The sequence below is a fragment of the Lepidochelys kempii genome, chromosome 6, assembly GCF_965140265.1.
Source record: "Lepidochelys kempii isolate rLepKem1 chromosome 6, rLepKem1.hap2, whole genome shotgun sequence".
NCBI classification, from domain to species: Eukaryota; Metazoa; Chordata; order Testudines; family Cheloniidae; genus Lepidochelys; species Lepidochelys kempii.
In genome coordinates this window covers 48,687,622-48,711,492 of record NC_133261.1, presented here as the reverse complement: position 1 = coordinate 48,711,492, position 23,871 = coordinate 48,687,622, and the positions used below count along the sequence as shown (strand labels likewise).

General features: G+C 41.8%; 1 protein-coding gene across 6 annotated transcripts in view; it reads left to right on the top strand.

The window, feature by feature from the left end:
* The window catches only part of NAV2 (neuron navigator 2), a 679,973-nt gene extending 665,219 nt beyond the window's left edge, over positions 1 to 14,754 (top strand). For all 6 annotated transcript variants that reach the window (XM_073347852.1, XM_073347851.1, XM_073347849.1 and 3 more), the window contains 7 exons: positions 1,295 to 1,530; positions 2,553 to 2,707; positions 3,239 to 3,310; positions 3,567 to 3,763; positions 4,203 to 4,321; positions 9,729 to 9,932; positions 11,137 to 14,754. In XM_073347852.1, coding sequence (XP_073203953.1) covers positions 1,295 to 1,530; positions 2,553 to 2,707; positions 3,239 to 3,310; positions 3,567 to 3,763; positions 4,203 to 4,321; positions 9,729 to 9,932; positions 11,137 to 11,262 — 1,109 coding nt within the window. In that variant the 3' untranslated portion in view covers positions 11,263 to 14,754. The remainder of the gene's footprint in view (positions 1 to 1,294; positions 1,531 to 2,552; positions 2,708 to 3,238; positions 3,311 to 3,566; positions 3,764 to 4,202; positions 4,322 to 9,728; positions 9,933 to 11,136) is intronic.
* The last annotated feature ends 9,117 nt before the right edge of the window (positions 14,755 to 23,871 follow it).

Sequence of the window (23,871 nt, the reverse complement as noted above, 5' to 3'; positions counted from 1 at the left end):
GTTAATGTTAGCTGTAAAGTAGGAAAAACATAATCACAAAAATACTGAAACATTTCAGTTTATTCAGGTTTATCCAAGAACCAAGACATTCAAGTTGTACTGTGGGGATTTTAGAAGAATGAAAATGTTGCTTGAGAACTTGTCATACTAAATAAGTTATATATTCAGTTGTAATAGCTTTACTTGTGCTTTGTAGACTCATTTATGATATACTTCTGTTTTTATTTTAAAAATTCTATTTTAATCAATTTGTGTGAAGCCAGTAATTCATTATGCCTTCAGATCTAGAGCTGTGCATAGAAATGTTTGATTTTGTAAGTAATCAGTCAGGTGCTAATGATTCTGTCAGCCATTGATGTGCTAACATTCCCTTCCTTCAGTTTATTTTTAAGCTTTGTGTGCTTGCCCTGAGCCAGTTCTGCCTAAAGTGACTGCTGACATTGCACAAATGCTCCTCTATGGAAATTTTTATGCCTGAAGCTGTGTCTATCATACTACACAGAAGGAGTTTAATTGCAAATGGTTTGGATGTTTGGTGAAGGCAGGGGGACTTGATGATAGATAGGTTTGTTTTGTTTTGCAGAGCAAAAATAAATGGCTAAATTCTGGGTAAATGTATCTATTTCTGTGACTGTACTTGACAGTGAAATGGCCTGTGAATAGATTTGTCTACAATAGAACTGGAAGCCAGGCTTTACCCAGCAGTTCTTGATAGACAAGATAAACTTTCACTGCTCCCTGGTGGAGGAAATCCAAAGAATGGAGATGGCTCATGGGCATATCATTTAACCAGTAATTATATCTATGACCATTTGTCCAGGGCAGGACTTAGGCAGCGTAGCCTGTGTTGGCTAGTCTGGGAGCTTGAGAGGTCCCGGTAAAGACACTTTGCATTCAATATAACTAACTGATTCATTACTCTTCTCTTCTCATATCTGCCATGAGAGATGCTATAGTGTAAAAAGGAGTCTTCATCTGGGGTCGGGAAGGTTCTGCTTATGATTGGTGTGGGTGGAGTCTGCAACTTCTGAGTGAAGCTTTTGGGTTGTTTCCTGGTATAATTGGCCACAGGGTCACACACAATCACATTTTCTATTTTAGATCAGTGCTTTCTTTTACCCTTTAGCTCTAATTTAGTCTAAACTTGGCAGTTGAAATACATACATTTTCCTCAATGGGAAATGATATTTTTGCTACTGAGAGAGAAGTTTAAAAACGCACTAAAAAAAAAAATTTTTTTAGCAACTTTAGCAAAGTGTGGATCCCCTGAATGACGATGATTTTCTAAATGCAGGCATCTGTGAGAACAGTTTGGACTGTCTGGTGTTTGAGTCACTGATTCCAAAGCCTATACTGCAGCGATATGTCTCTCTCTTAATGGAACATAGACGGATTATCTTGTCTGGGCCAAGTGGCACTGGTAAAACGTACCTAGCAAATCGTCTGTCTGAGTTTATGGTACTTAAAGAGGGAAGAGAGCTGGCTGATGGAGTTATTGCAACCTTCAACGTGGATCATAAGTCCAGTAAGGTGAGGAAATGGAAGGTATCTTTATAGAAACACTACTACTATGTGCCAGAAATGGGGGACTCAGCTGTTAAACTTTAAGTAAATATCGGTAGGCTACTGTGATGTCAAACCTTAGTGGGAGCTAGTGGGCGCTTTGAAAAAAAGGTAACAATATAATTCACCTCTACGTTGTATTAACCTAAAAGCTCGAGTAGCTATGTGGCTACATATAATAGCAGCAGCATTTTTCTGTGTATACCTCTGGTTTGTAGGTTTGTAGGTAAGAAAACAAAGCTGTCCTGCCAAGCTATGTATGTGCTGGCCTCAGGTGGAGTAGGGAGTTCTTTGGAGCAAAGTGCTGGAAAGTGTGGTCACTAGCAACTGTTATAGTTTGGAGCATCCTGTTTAATGCACATGTTGGAGACGATGAGAGCAATCTCACCCAAATGTTTGGCAGTGGCACTGAACTCCTCCTTCTTTCATGCCACCGTCCAAGCCATCTAACTTCTGCCTCCGCAAATGAGCATCATGGCCGGGCTCATTTGTAGTTAGAGATTAACACAATGGCAAGAACATGATCAAACATGGCAAGCATAGACAGCTAAGGTGCACTGCTCCTTCTGCAACTTTCTCACCTGCTTACCCAATATACTGAGATATGGGGAAGTTCTTAAAACATCTCAGAGCTCTGGGCAGCATAGCTAGAACAGTGTAGCACAAGGTGCTTTAGCAAAAAGGCAGACCATGGCCCCTTGAAATTCCCAAATAGGTTTCCCAAACAGGACTCCTGGTACATCTTTGAGTCTGTAACACCCGAAAGTATTTGGATTAAAACAAAAGTTAAAAGTAGAAGTCATATGATTACTCCACTTGGAACAATATGACCTCTTGTGACTAAAGCAAAGCAGGCTATGTTATATTCGTTATCAGGAGCATTTCTAGAATTGAATCCAACAGCCAAATAGCAAATTTTTTTTCTCTGTTAACTGGGTATCCAAGGAATAATATGAAAACCAGCTTCCTTTTCTACATATGCTTTGCAGGAACTGCGCCAATACTTGTCTAACCTTGCTGACCAATGTAATAGCGAAAATAATGCTGTGGATATGCCTCTTGTCGTCATTCTGGACAATTTGCATCATGTTAGCTCCCTCGGCGAGATCTTCAATGGGCTTCTGAACTGCAAGTACCATAAATGGTAATGGGATATTAGACCCACACTTCAAACCCCTGAAAGAGATCCTTCCACAGAGTCAGACTTATAGCCTGATCAATAAAATGAATTCTAGACAACATTTATCAGATTATTTTTGATACTATGATAGGAGATGGCTAGAACTGATTCCGTCAGCAGAATCTAGTTGCATAGGACTGTTAAAAAAAAATTCTGTGTGTGTGTGTATATATGTAATAAAAATGTAGTAAAGTATTTGGGTAAATTGTATTCATCGCACACAATAGCCCTTGAATATTAATAACCCAGTTTTCAGTGAAGGCCTCTATATTTTGAGGTGTTAGTTTTGCACCCACAATTCATTGCAGGCACAAAAATGTGAGTGTAATTATTTGTACCTGCAGATAAACTGCACTGGTAGAGTAGGGGCTAGAGTAAACCTAGCTGAATATTAAGGTTGTAGAGGTCTTAATTTGAAGTTACTTATTAAATGTATTTTAATTATTGCCTAGAAATGAGTTTACAAATACTGATTTGTTCAATGTTTTCTCATAGTCCTTACATTATTGGCACAATGAACCAGGCCACATCCTCAACACCTAACCTTCAACTACACCACAATTTCAGGTACTGTATGTAAGTTGCCAAATTACCTGATGGTTATGGTTATACTGGTTAGCTGAGAATCTAAAGAGAATATCAGTTAGATAGGATGAACAAAACCCATTCCAGATCTAACCTGTCATAAAATCATAGAAGATTAGGGTTGGAAGAGACCGCAGGAGGTCATCTAGTCCAACACCAACTAAATCATCCCAGTAGTCATATTACTACTCTTTAGAGTAATAGGTAAATCTCTGACACTTCTCTTCTTCTGCTTTAGATGGGTGCTATGTGCTAACCACACTGAGCCAGTCAAGGGCTTTCTTGGTCGTTTCCTGAGACGAAAATTAATTGAAACAGAAATCAGTGGCAGGATGAGAAATGCAGAACTGGTTAAAATCATTGACTGGATTCCCAAGGTCTGGCAGCATCTCAACAAGTTCTTGGAGGCTCACAGTTCCTCTGATGTTACTATTGGTGAGAACTGAGAATTCACGTTCTAGCACCAAAGCATTCTCTGATGTTCCTGAGAGGATATATTCCAGTTCCGCATACTCCACTGGAATTAAAGAGTCATTGTGGGGAAATGATTTATAAAAGCCACATTTTTAGACTGACCATACTATCAAGCAAAACTGTACCAAGGATTCATAATAAATAAGTTATAGACATAAAGGAAGATTTTAAAATTCTGATTGTGAATTCTTGTAATTGGTTCCTTCTTGAATGCATTACAGTATCAAGGTAATTCAGGGACTTTCAAATTATCTTAAAAAGAGCAGATGCTGACATTTGTACATTTCTTCTCAGCTCTTAAGTTACAGTCTCCAAAGAACTTAGAGTTGTTGTTTGATATTGCTTTTGAATTGACTGCTGCAAACCGTGTTCATGATGTGACTTTAATTTTCCCTTCTAGGTCCACGACTCTTCCTCTCTTGTCCAATAGACGTGGATGGTTCTAGGGTCTGGTTTACTGACTTGTGGAACTACTCTATTATCCCATATCTTTTGGAGGCAGTCAGAGAAGGACTACAGGTGAGGAAGTCAGATGTGAAACCTAAATACTGTTTCCATCTAAATAGTAAGGAGATACTGGATGCAATCAAACCACATTAACACTTTCCTCGAGAAACAACTTGAAACTTAAAGGATAAAATTTTCAGAAATGATTTAGGCATTAGGAACTTAAATCCCTTTTGAGTTTCAATGACACTTAGGTTTCTGAGTGCCTAAACCATTTTGAAAATGGGACTTAGGCTCCTAGGTTTTCTAAGCACTTTTGAAAATGTTACCCCACATCTAAAATGCCATACTTGAAAGCATTCATTACAGTATTATCTCTAATTTTCCTTCTTAAAACTAAATGTGAATTTGCAATATGTTTACAATGGCCAACGAACTCACAACCTTTAGCTATCTGTCAACAGAGAAACCACGCAGCATTTGGAGAGATTTATTGAGCGAGTGTTAGGATCGTTCTCTCAAGCACTTTGTCTATTTTTTTCTCACTCCAGGTGATGAAATATTGATTGAATTTCTTTGCAGTGCCTACGGGGTCTGTAAAGCAACCTTCATTAACTCTAATTTTAGCAGTTATTGAACTGCCTGCACTTAGCGTTTGATTAAAAATTCAGGTTCTCTATCAGTTTTAGAAAGCTGGGATAGTACTGACACTTTTAGTTTTTATCGGAGCCAGCATGTCTCTGGCTAGAGCAGGGGGTTTGGAGTCAGGAGATACATGTTCAGTTCAAGATTGCTACTGACTTGCTGTGTGGCCTTGGGAAAAGCACTTGATCTCTTTGTATTTCAATTCCCTATCCACAAAGTTGGTATAATAAAATACCTGCCTCACATGGGTGTCATGGCATTTATCTAATTAATGGTAGTAAAGTCTTACGGGTGTGTGAGTGACAGTGATTGTTCCACAGAACAAGCTTTTTATTAAAAATAATCAAAGTCCTTGCATTTAAATTTCATGGAACAACTTATAGATGTTATGCTGGCTGAGGAAATTTTTAGGATATGTCAGTGGCCCTGTACTCTTCCCCCGCCACTCCCAACTTTCAAACTAAAAATCAGCACAGTCACATTAAAACCAGGAGGGATGGCAACCTTAGGTTTTCCATGTTCATATCTCTGATCAGGATTGCTTGGTAAGGTGAGCTCATTTGAACATGTGTTCTGGTACACCAAGATCCTACATCTAGGAACAAAGTATTACAGCCTACAGGAGACTAAACTATTATGTGCTACAAGGACCAAGGTACATCAGTGCCCACAGCCTCTGCAGTGGCAGAAAAATGATTAAAAGAGAATCCCAGATGATCCTGGCAAGTGATCTCCAGCGTGTGGGTGTGGTCCCTCTCCAGCTGTGGCCATTTCAGAATACATTTGAGGAATGCGGGGTGGAGAATGCTCCTTTGTGAACACATCTTGTTACATGGAACCACTATCTGAAAAGAACAGTGGAGTCCTGATTTCAGTCCAGGCACTATGATTTATGGGGCTGGACATGGACTGAATGAATACTGTATTTTTCATTGCCATTTAAAGACACATTATGGGTGAAGGGCATGTGGGCCAAGTGGATCCTTTTAGCGACTGTTCCCATGGACTTGCTGAATCTTGATTTTTGGCTCTGTTCCCTAAAGCAGGGATGTGAAAATGTGAGATCTCTCTCTCCCTCCTGTTATTGTTATAGGCCATAGCTAGAGCAAATAGGAGGTCCCAGAATGCCTGCTTCCTGCCAGTCTGGTACATTCTTTTATGCTTTATCTTTGGCACTTGTGAATGTTAGCTAGGTACCGCCACCTTCTAATATGCACAGGGGGAACATTCCTAATTTCTTTGCAAAGTGAGCATCTGCAAAGGTTGCAGGAAGAAAATGTTAGTTCCTGTCTTGAGTTTGCTGGAGATTTGTTTTTCTTCTTTTCATCCCAAAGCATATTCACAGACACAGGGAGCAGTACAGCATTGCCATTCATTCCTATCTATGGCTTGTTTCTCCATTAAGCCCAGCCTGGTTATGTCCTTGCATACAATGTCCCACCATCTAGTTGGTGATCAGCCTCTAGGTCTGCCTGACTTTGGTTGTGTTTGAATTATTTTCTTTGTCATCTTATCATCTCTGTCTTCTGAGCATCCCTACTATTGTAATCCTTTTTTATTGCAGCCAGTCTCATATCCTAATTTCACATTCTACCCTCCTTCTAACACTTTGTGTTGTCTTAAAATCATTCAGTTTTGCACATGCCCTCAACTTTACTGCCTCCAGCCTTCTGCCTGTTTCATTTAAAGCAGCTGCTTTCAGATCATAGAGTAATACTATTAATACACTGGTTTGGTAGCACACTGGAGATATGGTAGTTACTTAAATAGGAAATGCACTTACTATATAATGATTTTTCAGAGCTGGACTAGGAATTAATGGAAACATTTGTCTTTTTCAATTCCCAGGAGCTTTATGTAGAGTTTACAAATCTCTCCACTTCTTAGCAGTTTAGCAGCTGTGATGAATGCTCCATATGTTGGTGGAACAGATTTAAATAGTAGACCCAGTTTACCACAACTTACATTGAAACCTAACTAAATGATTATGAAGAATATTTTCTTTTTGGGAAGGGAAAGGTGGGTTTAAGACTGGCTGGCACCACCTACTGGACAACTGTGCCAACTCATTTGATCACTTGGGCATAATTTCAGAATGAAATAAATGTTAACATCTAAAGCAATTAATCATTGCATAATTTCTGAATCTGCACTTTGCTGCCATATATTTATTTATATATATATATAAATATATATTTATACACACCACCATTGCACATAAACTTTAATCTCTTTGGTGGCTCCATTGGAATAATCCACTTGGCTCATATAATTTGATGGGATCAGAATCTTCCAAGAAGGAATTAGTCTGTTTGCTATATATGTATCTTTGTAACAAAGTCTCCTGTTATGTGATGTTGCTGTGGAGTTTATGTTGTGTTTCCTTCTGTATTTATTCAGGACATCATTCTGCTACCCTTACTCAGACTGAGTAGTGCCTTACTCCATGAGTAGTTTATTTTTGTGATGTGTCTTCAGTCTGCAGGATCAGTAATAGAACTGGACCTTTGGCTATTAATCTTCCTGATGTAATTCAACATCACAAACATGAGCAAAAATTTGAGAAAACATTTCTCTGATGATGTTCCCTTTAAGTTCATTAATCTCTGTAGCATGTTTGTTTCATTGGAAGCTCATTTTAATCATTGTACTGTTTCTTCCGCATAGTTAGTGGCATTCAAACACAGTTGTCTTGGTGCATATTTGGTGCCAACACTCCCCATCGCCATCCAGGAGAACTAGATTTGATTCTCTAACCAGGCTACTGGTTGGGACCATTCTTTTTGGATTGTTCTGGAGATAACATGCTGGACTAGGAGGGGAGGAGTTGTTGCTACCAGTACCATCGACAGTAATAGCCAGTATAAGAAATAGCACCGATAGGCTTCAGAGTTTTCCCTAACTAGCCCTACTTGGCCAGTAAGGATAGCAGTCTCTATGATCAATAAGTGGGGGAAAGTTGGAGGAAACTGAGCTATTCTTGAACTCTGAAAGAGTTGGCAAATCCCTTTATCCCCACCACTTCTGCTAAAGGAAAAGGAGCAGTTTAGTCATTGAACAGCTTTTGTGACAGTTACGAAGTGGCTTTCTCATTCAGATATTTTTAAGTCTTTAGTTTCCAAAATTGTCAGAGGAGTATGTTTGTCCAGAAATGAATGGAAAATCTGTGGTCTTGATTTTTCTCCTCACTTATCCCAGTGTAAATCAGGAGTCACTGCACTGAAGTTAGTGTGTGGAACTGTCTTTGTCCTCATTCATTCCTCTCCAGTTCTACCTATGAGCGCTTAATATATGGGGTTGTTGATCATTGCTACTTTCCGGACTATGATATGAAAATCAACAGATTCATCTCAAAATGCTATTTTATTTTATTTTATTTTATTTTATTTATGTCTTAATTGGTTGTGAGGAAATCTGTTCAAGACTGTAATTATTTTCTGGAAAAATACATCTAAAAACTCAGTGTTGAGTGGGGACAGACTCTGAGAGAGAGAATGCTGACTGAGGGTATAGGAGCCAGGACTTCAGAAATTCAGCTTCAATTGAGCTTTCTAAGAGCGTAAGGGAGAATGGGTTCATGGCTAAATATCCTTTTTGTGGCTGACTTTTGCATTCTATATTGTAAACATTCTTGGGTTGAGTCTTTGTTCAGATGTCTGGAGAATAATCTAAAATGAGGGATTAATTGGGAAAGAATCTCACAGCTCAGTTGCTTTTCAGCTTTCTAAAATACCAGTATCTCCATGTGTGGAAACACATTTGTCTTCATCGTAAAAAGTATTCTTAATGTCAATAAAGGGATTTGGGGTGATGGTTAGCACTGAGTTATACCCCATGGATTAAAGGCATTCAGATGTTCTTATAATACATCCATGACCTCCTACTGTTTCTTATTGCTTCACTGTTCACTGTACACTATAAAGAGGAGCCTGAATCCTTTGAGCTCAAGTGACAAAGAGCAGCTACTGAAATCCAATTCCTGAAGGGCAGTCAGCCTAGAGTACCCTATAGCAGAAGTGAAAACTTGAAGATCTCTTTTCATTTGGCGTCTGCTTTTGAAACCCATGTGGCTCAATAGTGAGTTTTCATCTAATGAAAACTAAGTGATCTGAATAGATCAAAGAGCAGTGTTTATTTAAAAATAAAACAAATTATATAACTGGCTGTGTTTTCCTGACCATTCTGTTCAAATCAAAACACCTTTCTGGAGGTGTGTGTGTTTCGAGGCTGATCATACGGAGCCAGATTCTGCTGGCACTCTCACTAGTGTGAGCACAGAGAAAGTCCAAAAGTCCATTGACTTGAAAAAGTATTTCTTTGGCGTTCGTTGCCATAGTTTCTGATTAAAGGCATCGAGCAGTTATACTTATATGTTCTAGCAACATACTGCAACTTCCTGATGACTTTGAAAGCAAATATTTGGTATCCTACTGCAGATAGGATGTGTACACTAGTGACTTGGATTTTGTATTTTGCTTATTTAGTCCAAAAGAAATAGGAACAGAGAGATGGTGCACTCAACTTCTGAAGCAAGGTTATTTGTTCTCAGGTTCCCTTTCTCCCCAGTTGGTGGCAGATTAAGAGGGTTTGTGCTCTCAAAGGAGATGGCCAGCCTCCTCGGAGTCAGTTACCATTACATAGCTAGAACTTCACAGTCAGAGTAATAAGGATGAAAATCACACCCTGTTTGGCCAGCCTTCATTCAGAGTGTTCTCCACATTGGGGATAACCATGACACAAGAGCTCACTTTGATGAGACAAGCATGGATTAAAGTAGTAGAACCCATTATATTACAGACATATGTTAAGAGATGTATTTGCTCTTGTTTTCTAGTTGTATGGAAGGAGAGCTCCCTGGGAGGATCCTGCCAAATGGGTAATGGACACGTATCCCTGGGCAGCCACCCCACAGCACCACGAGTGGCCTCCCTTGCTGCAACTGCGGCCTGAAGATGTTGGATTTGATGGGTACTCAATGCCACGGGAAGGTTCAACTAGCAAACAAGTTCCCCCGAGTGATGCTGAAGGAGATCCTTTGGTGAGTTCTTCCAGCTAAAGCTCCAGAGCTAATTAGGATATACTTGCTAGGGGGCAAAAATAAATAGGAATGAAAGAATAAGTGACAATAAGTTAAATGTTCTAGAATTACAAGGAAATATTTCCTGCCACAGAGTAGAGTCAGCCTATGGAATGCACTGCCACAGGAGACCGGTGTGTCAGATGTAATTTTGCCAGATACAGTGAAGGAGAATACTCAGATCTCCTCGTTGTGAGAGTGTAGCTAAAATGGCTATAAGAATATGAAGGAAACTTTGTCCACCTCATGTAAAGCTTTGCACAATAAACTAGATGCCTTTTGCCTGTTTCTGGTGTTTGTGTATATATAAAGTATGCAAATGCATGATTTAATGGAACACATTTGTATAATGGTGTGGAAATTCTTGACCTAACCTGCCCGGCCAGGACCACGGGATAGCTGTGTCACTATGATATTGAGCTATTTTTCTGGTTCAGTTGCTATGTGAAAATTGAAGCTTACATAATTGGTGTCTCATTTATTAATCAGCAAATACCATGCAAGTGTATGGAAACCAAGATTTTAAACATTGTACACAATATATACAATAGTTTAAGCTTTGGATTTGCTTGTTAATGCACATTTTAATATGAGCGTGATGGTAACACTAGTTCATGCAGCTTTCTTCCTGGTGAAAACAGTTATTGCAATAATTGCTTATGTTACAGCTATTCTTAAACTATTGTTTGGAATCATGTACACCTCCAAAATAAGTTGGGTATATTGAAGAATCACCTTACATTTCCATTATTGTATGCACACATTCACAGAGATGTTATTATCCGTTGTCTAATTTAATAGATCTCTTTTTCTGACCTGTTTGTAGAACTACAGAATTCTAGTTAATACATATTAAGACTGGTTAGCGCAAGAGGCTGGGAATAAGGAGATGTGGAATCTTCATAGCTCTTCCACTGACTCCGTGTGTGACCTAGAGCAAGTCATTTAGCCGCTCTGCATCTCAGTTTGTCTCTCATAGGAGAGGTGTAATAACAACTGTGCTGTGCGAATTGTTTTACATTTAGTATCCGAAATAAATATTCCCCTCTTCTCTTGCACTAGTTTCACATGAGTGATGTGAGTGCAAATCTGACTGTTCTATAGTATTAAGATTCTTTCGTCTCAGCAGACAAATAACCCTTAACCCTTTTCCGTGCTTTCTTAGATGAACATGCTAATGAGACTGCAAGAGGCAGCCAACTATTCGAGCCCCCAGAGTTACGACAGCGACTCCAATAGCAACAGCCATCATGATGACATCCTTGACTCATCCTTGGAGTCGACGTTGTGATCTTCAGCAGACAGAAAACAGGCGGTTTCCCACTGTCCCTCTCCTACTTAAAAGAATCTTTATCACAAACTAATGAAGATAACTTGTTACTGTACTGGACTGGGCAGATGTCTCAGTATTAGAGCTGCAAGAACAAGACACTTTATTTGAGTCAGTCTTGAATGTGGGTGCAGGTAACCCAAACAACTTTTGTACTGTTTTTCTTTTTACAATTATAAGAACTGCACTATGTCTTTGTTTTGTTCTGTTTAGTTACTGTAAGCCCTCATGCCTAAGATACTGAAGACATTTAAAAAAACAAAACACTTCACAGCTTTGAAACAAACAGCATTGTGCTATGTACTGTCCAGAAGGAGAAGGGAGGGATGTTTATCGCCTATGTTGCTTCTGACCAAACACATTTGGGTGAGGGCTGGATTTCTAATAATCAGCTTTGCAGACTAACCTCAGCTGCGGATAGTTCTGGTGCTATAATATATCGCTTGCCTTGCTAATAATGGTCCATAAAAGGCAAAGCTGCAAGACAGGGAAATTTAAAATAAATATTAAAATAAAATAAAAAAAGCTGCTCTCCTTGCCAGTCTGAGACCTTGGCTTGCTTTTCTCTATTTCACCATGTGTTTATAGAGATTTACAGATATATAAATAGAAATATATGTACAGTCTAAACAAATCAGGGTTTTTTCAAACACTGTGTAACAAACTATCGTACAGAATTTTAAAGACCAAGTACCCCTTTGATATTCAGGGCTTGATTCTCCTCTTACTTACACCAGTAAAACTCCATTAACTGTAGTAGAGTTACTCCTGATTTACACTGGTGTAAGTGAGCAAAATTCACTCCTCTGCAGAGGGCCTATGCCCCATTTAAATGCCATAGCTTAAGTGGAACTTCACTGGTGCATAGGTTGTCTGTTCGCCCTATGGATAGGGGTGAATTTCACCCAATTAGGGTATAGTCAGGCCTTCAGTTTTTACCGTTTGTATTAGAATTTTATAGCTGTTTTCTAGACTTTTTTGTCAGGGATTTCTCTCTCTGACCATTACAACTGCAAAAGGGGTTCATTAAAGCTAAGCTCTGCAGGCAGTCCGCTGCTACTCTGGTAAAATCATTTAGTCGTTTGGTTTTTAAATAGCAGAAAGTAGTATTTTTGCAGTTCATCGAAACTGTCTTATCCAGGTCTTAAAAAGGGGGGTACTATCTCTTTAAGGTTTAAAAGTTGTTCATGGGTTATGGCTGAGCTGTGAACCTGGTTCTCTATTTCTCCTCCTCCTCTCCACACGCACACAATACAGTTTCAGTATTAAGGCTTGTACTTTGGTTGGGGAGTAAGAACACCTCACTAAGAATTGCACTTTCCTTTCCTTGGGAGCAAATACTTTCACTAAAACCACCACACATCAGCTGTCTCAGGCTGTACTCAGCAAGAACCACAGTCCTCAACACTGATCTGTACAAGCCTTTCCGGCTCTATTTCGGTGCTGAATTTTAAAGTGATGCCTTACTTATTTTGTACTAACTGTATTCGTTACATTAGTGCTGTATACTGGGGGGTTTATGTAAGTGAACAAACAGGGCTAAAGAAGTCATCTCTTGGAATATAATAACAAATTGCTGTGAATATTGTTTGTGTGAAATATTAGATTTTGTTTAAATGTGACCGTGACAAAAGGAGGGAAATGAGAGAACTTTTCAGGTTCATATCAATCTGCAGCTACTAGGTCATTGGACAGCTGTTTGTTCAATGCAAGAAAAAAAATAAAAGCTTTTCTATGATGAAAAATGCCATCACTTCTAAACTACAGAAAAGCGATTGCTGTTTTTTCAGTGTACAGGTAGAAAACTTAGTACAAACACTTTTTGTAAGAGCTGGTTAATCCTTCTGGGTTTAAAATAATATAACAGATGCAAGCTCATGCTTCTGTGACTCAGTCTGAATGGATAGTTTTATTATCCCTCATGACTTTCTACTATCTGTGACATGACTGTAGTTACTTTTTTGTCTTTGTCCAATGAGAGCTGGTCGTGAATCTGCTCCCATTACAGCTTTTAAGTCTTGATGATCTTTTAAAAAAAAGAAATTGTAAAAGAGTAAGTAAAATATTTTATTGATGGCGAGTAGAAAATCCCCTGAGCTGGTGTCACTGCTTTTAACCTTACTGAATTCTAGTTTAGATTATGTCATTTAAATGAAAGGCAAAGGGTTACTCAATCAACCTTATTAAACCAGATCTTCTTACTGTAAAGTGGGCTACACTCATATGGAATCACATGCAGAGCGTGCTGAGGAGTCAGTGATTCATTTCTCAGCAATCCGACAATTCTGCTTCCCAGCACTGACTTTACCAGCTACTACTGTGAATCTGGGTAGAGACTGAATGCCTGAACCTGAGACTGAATCCATGCAAGTAGGCCCTTGTGCCTGTGTGGATCTGTTTGTGGGATAGAGGCCTAAGATGAATTAACATCACAGCATTTCTCAGCAAACTTTTAACTGAATCCTACAAATACATTTGAAATTGTCAGATTATATTTTGTTGTGAATCCTGTGCTCAGATGCAGGAAAGGGGCTCTATCCATCTGCTATTCTCTGATTGACAACCATTTGGGGTAATGTAAAAGAGGTGATTTTGAGTAGGTTAGTCATTTTAATCTTCACAAAACTCAGTGTCCTTTCTGAAACTTCGGGAAGCAGGGTTACCTGTTATGCACATTTCTTATCTTCATCATGATTTCAGTATAGCTTAGTAAAACTTTTTTTTTAATGAATTTGTTCTTCTTTTAAGGCTTTGTCCAAAATGCTTCCAATTTTTTTGCCTTTTTTCTACAAAGTTGGCTTGTTTAAAAAAAAAATACAAGATTCTATGCAACATTCATGTTGAGTTATAAATTGGAAGCTTAAACCATTTCTTTTCCTTCAGAACTGCCAAGAATTGTACAGGCCATAACTGAGACATGGAGACAGTTTTAGCTGAGGGTGCGTTTGGCTAGCTTTTTTTTTTTGTACATTTTGGAAGAAAAAACTATTTCATTGTTGATGCTTAACTTCGATATTATGTGTATTGAATCTTGTCTAAATGTGGCAATTCTTTCAAGGAAAAAGAAAAGTCTTTGTGGATATTAAATGGAAGGTTGCTGTTTTGATCTAGTCGTTTCCAGTGGAACAGTTTATGAAATATGTTCTATAAGATGTACATTTTTTCACTGTAACATAGAAATGTAAATATTTGATTAAAAGTGCTGCATTTTGATGAATTTTTTCTAGCCATTTTTAAAGAGAAAACTAGGAATTGAGTATTTTGTGTACGGTATGATGTTTGCCATCTGTTCCCCTCCCTATTTAATTTTCAGTTGTCATTTAGGATTGGAATTTGCAAATGGTCTGTTTGAGATCATGGCCCCCGCCCCGAGTGTCATGGAAAATAAAGCTGATGATTGTACCAGTCTTAAATTATTCATGATTCAATAAAATTGATACTTATTTATTCATATTTGTGGTTTTGCTGCAATTTTGTGCCATGTTTATCAAGTGTATCTGTTTAGTATACTGGCATTTGGGCTTTTTAGTTCTTTAAAATACTTTTATTTTTAGTGCTTGTGAAAGAATGCTGGCTTGACAGCCCTCTAGACTGAAGACCCTGTGTCCACAGAACAAGGCAGTGGAAACGAAGTTTTTAGTCCATTTCTCTGAGAGTATAGTAAGATGACACGCTTCATAAGAGCTTGTCTACAAGGGGAAATTTTCCAAAAAACTGTACCACGGCCCAAGGACTATTCACGGTGCCAGGGACCTAGCAAGGAAATAGCTCTATAGAACGGTGGTTAGGCCACTCACCTAGGATGTAAGAGGTTCAAGTCCCTGCTCCGTTGACTTTATTTATAAAAAATTGAACAGGAAAGACCGAAGCTGTGTCTGTACATCAGCGTAGAGCTGCCAACTTTTGTATATTGCTCAGGCACGTGGGTGCTCGTGTCGGCACTGTGTGTCCTCACCACAGCTGCTTGTGTCAATAGAAAATAGGGTAGGTACACCAGTGTTCCTCACGTCCCCATCCAGCGCCATGCTTCGTGAAACGTTTTCACAGTGCGCTGAGGGACACCAGCAAGTCATCCAGGAATTGCTGGGAAAGAGGAGTCAAATTCCCACAATCTCACTCTTCCCATCCCATAAATGTTCAGACCTCTTTTAAAATTCCTACATGCCCCTTTTTGGAACTTCAGTGTGTACAACAACAAACAAGTGTGCAAGGAGGAAGATGAGCTGCTCACGGATGATGGACACAGTGAACAAAAGTGTCACGGGGTTGCTGGCCTTCACACAGCAGCTCCACAGCTGTGAATAGGAGCTTCTGGGCCTGAGAAATGAGCACAGACTGTTGGGTGGCAATGTAATGCAGCTTTGGGATGACAAACATTGGTTGCAGAACTTTTGAATGCAAAAGCCCACATTCCTGCACCTGTGGGCCGAGCTCGCCCCAGCCCAGACATACCAGAATTAGAGCAGCATGGACAGCGTAACAGCGAGTGGTGAGTATACTATGGAACCTTGCACAGGCACGTTGCTATTGGCCAGTGGGGAATTGGAAAAATCCACAGTGGGGGCCATTGGCATCCAAGTGTGCAAGGCCACCAAGTGTATCCTGCTGCGCAGGAAGTAGTAGCTGGATCTGAAGCAATGGGGTTCCCGAACTGTGGTCAGGCTAGATGGGGCAAACATCCTTACTCTGGCACCACCCCATCTTTCCCCGACCACGGCATTCTCACTGGTGATGTTGAAATGATAGCGATTCCGGAGGAACCTTGTTCCCCTGGTTCATGAAACCGTACACTGACCACCCTGACAGAGCCCAGGAAAGATTCAATTACCAGCTGAGTAGGTGCAAGCTACCTGATGAACGTCCCGTTGGTAATCTCAGAGCTCACTGGTGATGTTTAATTACTACTTGGCTCTCAGCAAGGCAAACATTCCTATTAGTACTGCTGCCTGTTGTGTACTCCAGAGTACCTGTGAGGTGAAGGGGGGAAAGGCTACCAGCAGAGTGGAGGGGTGAGGTGGACCAGCTGTCTTTTGACTTCGAACAGTCAGGCACAAAGGCTATTGGAAGAGCCAACCGTGGAGCCGTAAAAGACCATTTTAACTGTAAGCTAGAGTAGTGTAGTACTGTTGGGAACTTGTGTGCCTTCATGCAGGTAGACCTTAAATATGGGTGGGCGATAAGGCCAGATAGGACTTTTGTAATGTGGCATGACTGCTTGGTGCAAACTAATGAATATACACTGAGTTTCAAAAACTAAAACTTTGTGTGCAAACAAACAGGAAACAAAGATAAAGTGCAAATCAACACGTTAAAAACATTTTAGCAGCACTGTAAGAGTGTGCCCTATCCTTATAAAAACCAATTACAACAATAAGTATACATGCTTACAAATAAAAAAATCCACATTACAACGGTTCATTCATGTTTAAACACAAGTAGTGCAGTGTGTGTGCTGGCTGAGCCTGCAGCTATCACAGGTCAGTGGTGCAGGTGTAATCATGGTTCTCCCCTGGCACTCATGCCATGATGCCACCTGTTATGCTGGGGAGTATGGGGAGCAGTGACCATGGAGTTTTCCATGGAATGGGAAGGCTGTTGTGAACAGGGTCTTTGGCCTCAATAATGGTCATCTGTGTTTGTTGCCTGAGCAAAGCCATAATGCACTTCGCTGTCCCTTTGCCTCTACTCCAGCAGCCAATCACTCCAGATCTAATCCTTCGTCCTGCTCTCAGCCCTTCAGCACCTCCAGTCCCTGAGGTCACGGTCAGGAGCAGTAGAAGACTGGCGAAGCTCACAGCCCAAATCCTCCTTGGGCCGCTTCTTTCTTCATCTAGACAATGTCAGGCATTCAGCAGATGCAGAGGGTATGCCGCTCAAGGCCACCATGCCAGAGGCAGATGAGCAGAGCAACAACTAAAGTGTTAGATTTACAATCATAACAGAAAGGGAGTGATGCTAAGGCTCAAACCTGCCTTACATCAGTCCCATCATGATCTTTAATAAAAAATGCTAATTGTCATTTTAGCCTCTCATTACAGAGCCACTCTGCAGCTCAAGCCATGCTGAGTCAGGACTATTGCATGGGAGTTTTATATGCTGGGCAGCCCTGGATTTGAGTACAGGGAAATGGCAGTGCATGGTGCCAATATTTTCACAGCCAGTGGTGATTTTGGCTGATATCTCGAGCCTAAGGATGGCAAATGCCCAGAGAACACAGCTGCTACTGGCATCCCGAAGCCACCCTAGGGCTGCCAGCCTGCTTACTGCACTGGTGCCAGCGAAACCCTTCAGAGAGTGGTATGGAAATTGGTACTACGGTGGGGGAAGAAAGGCTGGCGTCATCCCTAGAAACATTCAGGAGAGGTTGGCACAGTATCTCCATGAAAGCCTCAGCGTGGATGTTCAAGAAATTAAACACCACATAGGGAGACTCATGTCCCCAGCCCGCCACCCGCAACAAGCCAAAGAAAGGCAAAGCAAACACCACGGCTATCTCGTTCTTCTACCTCTGTCAGAGCACAGGGCAGTGAGCTGATGTAGATGGTGTAATTTGGACTGCTACACTCAACTGTTTGAATTTATTTTTGCCCATGTAGTAGTTGCTTGCTATACATTCCAAAGGGTAGAATTGTATGCCCAGTGCTGGTTTTAAAAGTAAATTGAGGCATCAAAAGTTGCTGCCATCTCTCACCGGTACAGATGGGAGGGAAGGGGGCGGGCAATTTTTAAATAGGGAAGAAGGGCACTGAAAAGGGAAACAAACATGCTCATAAGAAATAATGCATCCGTACACTTACCTGCATGCCCTTTCCTTCATCAGCAGGCTCATCTGTGTGCAGCTGGTGGGACTGGCTTGACTCTGGCAGAGTTTGAAATAGCTCCTGGCTTGCCCTGTGGTTTAGGTCTCCCTCCTCCTTACTGTGTACTGCAGGGGCTTCCACACCCAAAGTGTCCCCAGTCACATTGAGGGTGCTGGTGGAGTCCCTGCCAAGTGTGGCATGCAGGTCATTGTAGAAGCAGCAGGTGTGCTGGGCAGCCACAGATTAGTTGCTGCCCTTATGATCTGCCTGCTGAAGTTCTGTCACTGTCACCGGCGATGGATTCTCACCCCTATTGTGCCCCAGGCTTAGCACATCCCCTGCACAATCTGCACTTAGATGGCTCTATTCTTTTGGCTGCTCCTTAGCTGGGCTTGTACCGTCTCTTCTCCCCTCACCCGCCTGCACATCCAAGCTGAGGAGCTCCAGGCCTCTGCTCCAGGCAAGAGCGCATCAGGTGTAGCTCTCTGTCTGCACGGAGCCAGCAGGGATGGAAGTGCACAAGTGGGTTAATATGTGTGCTAAGCAAAGCGGACAACCAGGAAAAGGCATTTCAAAACCATGCTGTGTTTTTTTAAGGCATGGGTGGGGAGGGGGTCAGGTGTCCAGTATTAGTGCCTCCCCCAAACGGTGAAGTTAAAAACTGTGACCAGAGTGACCACTGTTGCAAGCTAGCTGCTGGATGACTGGTAAGGTCGACAAAGGTAATGCATTGTCTACACTAGCTCTACATTGCCAGAAGTAGGTCAATTTTGGCTTGTATCATTCCGGGAGGTGTTGTAATTGCATCAATGAAATGGTGCTTATGTTGGCAGCAGACAAGTTTAGATGCAGACACATGCAAAACAAGTTGGCTTAACAAGTTCTAGTGTAGAGCAGGCCTTGGAAAACTCTGTAGCAGACTATCGCATAGCCTAGTGGCAATGGCTCTTCTGTAACGTGGGAGACCTAAGTTCAGATCTCTTCCCCACATCAAGCAGAGGGGAGAATTGTGCAATAGGTTGGATCACAGAAACCCCCTGGGAGCTGCCACCTGATGTGCTACTTCTGCCCAGTCAGCTTAGGACTTCAGCGCCCTGCCTGGTTTGAGCCAGACCCGCTAGCCTGCTGCAAACCTAGACCCAGGTCTGAACCACGTCCCCTAACAGCTGTAGGCTCAATTGAGAGCAGCTTACAGAAGTGTTCCTGTCTTTAACACTCAGATGCCCAACTCCCAGTGGGGTCCAAACCCCAAATAAATCCGTTTTACCCTGTATAAAGTTTATAAATTCATAAATTGTTCGCCCTCTATACACTGGTAGAGAGATATGCACAGCTGTTTGCCTTGGATTAATACATACTCTGGGTTAATTAATAAGTAAAAAGTGATTTTATTAAATACAGAAAGTAGGATTTAAGTGGTTCCAAGTAATAACAGACAGAACAAAGTGAATTACCAAGCAAAATAAAATAAAACCCACATGTCTATGTCTAATAAAACTGAATACAGACAAAACCTCACCAGTTCCAGTAAGCTTCCTTTTACGGACTAATCTCCTTTTAGTCCGGGTCCAGCACTGAGCAGCCAGTAACAGAGTGTTTCAGTTTGTGGCAGTGTTTTCCTGAGGCGGGAGCAACTTTATTTCTAAAAAGTTCTTTTTAGCCAGCTGTTTTTTTCCTGTTCTGCAGACTGTTTTGATTCCGGGACACGCAAATTTGGGGCATGGTACTGGAAGGTGCTCAGCGCTCTGGCTCTAATCCTGCAAAGAGTGCTTTGGGGGATTGGGACCAAAGTGCTCAGCACCACGAACCTTTTCTTTCTTTCTCACCCGGCCCTCACCCTTACCTTCAGCCCCACTCTTTTTTGAACCCTTTCTCCTGGGTCTACATGTAGCATCCTCAAAACATCTTCCCTTCACCCCCACGTTCTCTTTAGCTGCTGCTCTGTCTCCCTCCTTCCTTCTGCTTCCAACAGTCTACAATGCCTCTCTCTTCCAGCTCCTTCCTGCTGGTAGCTTCCAGGTTTCCTACCTTAGTCCCATCCTCTTCGCTCTCTGTAGACAGCCTCACCCACCATTTCTTACCACCTCTATCTTGATGACTCCTACATCAACCTCTCTACATGGGTGTTATTTACCTAGGCATGAAGGGTGGAGGGGAAACATCCCCCGCCCCCCCATCTTTCAGTTTGTGGGGAGCATCACTGTGTTTCTCTCCCAACTTTCAGCCCTCCTTGGAGGGGAGCAAAAGAGAGAACTGTCTAAGACCTGGTCTACACTAGTGGGGGAGGGGGAAATAGATCTAAGTTACACAACTTCAGCTATGTGAATAACGTAGCTGAAGTCGACGTACTTAGATCGACTTATCGTGGTGTCTTCACTGCAGTGAGTCGACTGCTGCCGCGCCCCTGTCGACTCTGCCTGCGCCACTCACCGAGCTGGAGTACGGGAGTTGACGGGAGAGCACTCAGGGGTCGATTCATGCGACTAGATGCAATAAATTGATCCCCGCTGGATCGATCGCTGCCCACTGATCCGGTGGGTAGTGAAGACATACCCTAAGGCATCAGCTCTCAATACACACAGTGGGTCCATTGGGGAGGGAAGAAGCAGCTTACTGCCACTAGGCCCGTACTTTCCCTTTGCTGGCCAGGCGGGAGACTACTTTCTGAAGCCAGTTCAGCTCTCTCTCTGCCTCCTTCCTTCCCCCACCAACCCACACACCATCAGAGGGAGCCAAGCGGGGCAGCCAAATGCACTGCACTGAAGAGAGGCTCAACTCCTCCCCTTGCAGCTCCAGCTCCTCCTTCTCTCAGCAAAGCTGTTTCAGGTATGAGGAAGAAGGGAGCTAAGAAAAACAGCCAGAGCTTGTGGCAATGCTCTGAGGGTCTTTCTGTCCCACGCCAATCAAAGCTGCTGGCAAAGTTTCTCCCCTGCTTTCAGCTCCCGGCTAGCACCCCTACCCGAGTTTCATTTTATGGCATTGTGTCTCTGGCATATTTGAACACCCTGCCTGCTGTCAAGAAGGAAACCACCAAGGCAGGAACAGCACAGCTAGTGCACCTGGGATTGCAGCAAACACACTGCACTGGGGAGGTGCTTGCTCACCCACCAGAGCTCTTACTGTAATGATACTGTTCTCCCTACCATTTGGGGGCGGAGCAGAACGGATACATTTCCCAGCATTAGGAACATGCTCTCATTTTTTTTATGGTTGTTGAAAGCCTGACCTGATCTCCTGCAACTCTTGGCCAAGGCTTTCACAAGTGGCTTGTGATTTTGAGGACCTATCAGGAGATTTCTCAAAGGGGCCTGGTTCTCAGAGGGTGGGAGCTCAGCACTTTCTGAAGATCAGGCTCCTTAAAGGGATCTCAAGTAAGCCACAGATATTTGCTAGTCAAGTCTGGTGATCTTGGCCATTGGTAGTGAGACGCTTTCGCTTACGCTCATCAGAGGCTATTCTTTTTTAAGATTACACATTCTAAAAAAATGTTCCTGCTAGGAGATATTAATCAACAGTGGCTATTTTTTTTTCTCTTTCAGATGAAGTGCGTTGTTTTTGAAGTGTGTGGAACAGAACTACAGGCCTGGGGACCAGACTGGCTGGTGTGAAAGCAGGCACCACCGTTCCTCTTACTGCTATCTCTAAAGCCCCACTGTTTCATGCTGGTGTGACAAACATGCTTTTGTGCATATGGTGTTAACAGCTGTGGTTTATTAGCTGAAGCGTGTGTGTTTACGTATGCATCCTGCTAACTGAACATATTGCATTATGGACATCAGTGTGATGCTCAATGCAGTGCCATGTGTTTTATTGTATTCACAGTACAATTCTGTAAGGGGAGCCGTCAATGTTTTTAACACAAAGGGCTCAGTTTTTCTCTACCCTGTTAGGCGTAGCTCCTAGTGAGGTCATTGGCTCTGACGCTCCATTCGGGGTTTAAACGTCTGCAACTCCATGACTTCAGTGAACTTAGAGTGGTGTTACACGGGGTAACACAGCGGCATCAGGCCCAGAGTGCTTTGAGATAAATGACAGGTGTGCCTGTGTAGCTGAGGCCAGACCTGAGCCCAAGGACTTCACACCATTCACACCTTGGTATCTGTTATTGAAATTCTTTTGGCCTGTGGCCCCCACAAAGAGAAGTGGAGCAGAGCAGGAAGTGACACAAGGCCCTTGACTCCGATCTTCTCCTGGAGACACCAGCCTTTAGTGAACTTACCAGCACTGACCTTAGCCAATGCCCATTATATTAATCAGCTCATGTGACAGCAACCTTGCCATTATGTCTAGCTGAGCACTTTTTCCCTGTATAACCCTTAGTTAATGGTGTTAATCTTTGTATAGTACAGTACTATGTATATAATACATGGTATTAACCGTCTTGCACTCCATCCCATCAAGATCTTTGCCTGTAGAGAAGAATCACAATCTCTCTTCACCTCAGTTCTCTGGCTGTAAACTGGGGCTAATACTACTTCCTTTCTCCACTTTGATTGTATTGTCTACTTAGGCTCTGATCCTGCAAAGACTTATGCATTGGAGTAAATGGGACTACTTGGAGCGTGTGCACACACATACTTTTTTCCAGGATGAGGGCCTTAGATTCTAAGTTCATTGGATAGGCACTGTCTCTTAGTATGAGAACTTGAAAGGTATTTAGGTACCTAACTCCAGGCTGATGTGTCTGTACAGTGCCTCGCACAATATGGCCCTGATCTTAGTTCAGGTTTGTAGGCGCTACTGTAATACCAGTAAAAATAATGCTCTTTTTTTTTGTTTGATGTACCAAACATACTATTCCAGGAGCCCTGCATGCCATGGAAGTGGGTGGGACAGAGGGGGAAATCAAATAATGGTACAACCACCGTTGTTGCAAAAGAATGTCTTTTTTCATTCAGTGTGAGGGAGGGATGCCTTCAGTTAATTACCAAAACATTGCCACCAGATGGCAGCAAAGACAAAATAATTGAATCCAAATCTCTGTCTGAAGCCCTCAATTCCAAATGTAAGCAAGACAAGGTTAGAAAAGAGGATGTATTTCTGAGATTGCCATTAACATCTGCTAATGACGCTGACTATGAAATGGCTTCACATGCAAAGCAGAGATGGTGCAGATTTTACTTTTTCTGTTTGGTGAGAAAATATTTTGCTTTGGCAACAATTTGCAGGAGCATATTTTTTTCATTAAAATTTGATAGAACAAAGACATACAAGCCAAAATCCATAGCAAAGATTAGGTATCCATTATTTCATATTTTGCAGGTGCAGGAGCTTGGGAGTCAAGGATTTTAGTTCTACCACTGATTCATTGTGACCTGGGGAAGTGACTTTAGTCCTTTCCTTGCTCTGTGCCTCACCTATAAAATGGGGATAATACCAGCTACCTTTCAATGAGGACTGTCATTTGTAAAGCACACTGAGATCATTGTACTAATTAAATGCAAGGTACTAGTATCCATAACAACAGCTCTATGGTTAATTCAGCCTTTATACCTGGTTAACTGTGATTTTTATAAGTGTTTATATTCTCCTAAACACTTTGGGCCAGATTCTCACTCTGGTGTAAAGCCATGTCAGTCCCCTGACTTTAGACAAGCTATGCTGAGTTACATCAGCTGAGGATCTGGCCCACTGTGTACTATTTTTTCTGGTTTCTGTACTATGCTGAGTAAACTCTGGCTTTTATGTAAGGTCACTGGAATGGAGAAGTGTTGAGTGTTAGGTTTGCATAGACAGACATGTCTTGTCAGTCTAGCAGACTCACTTTAAA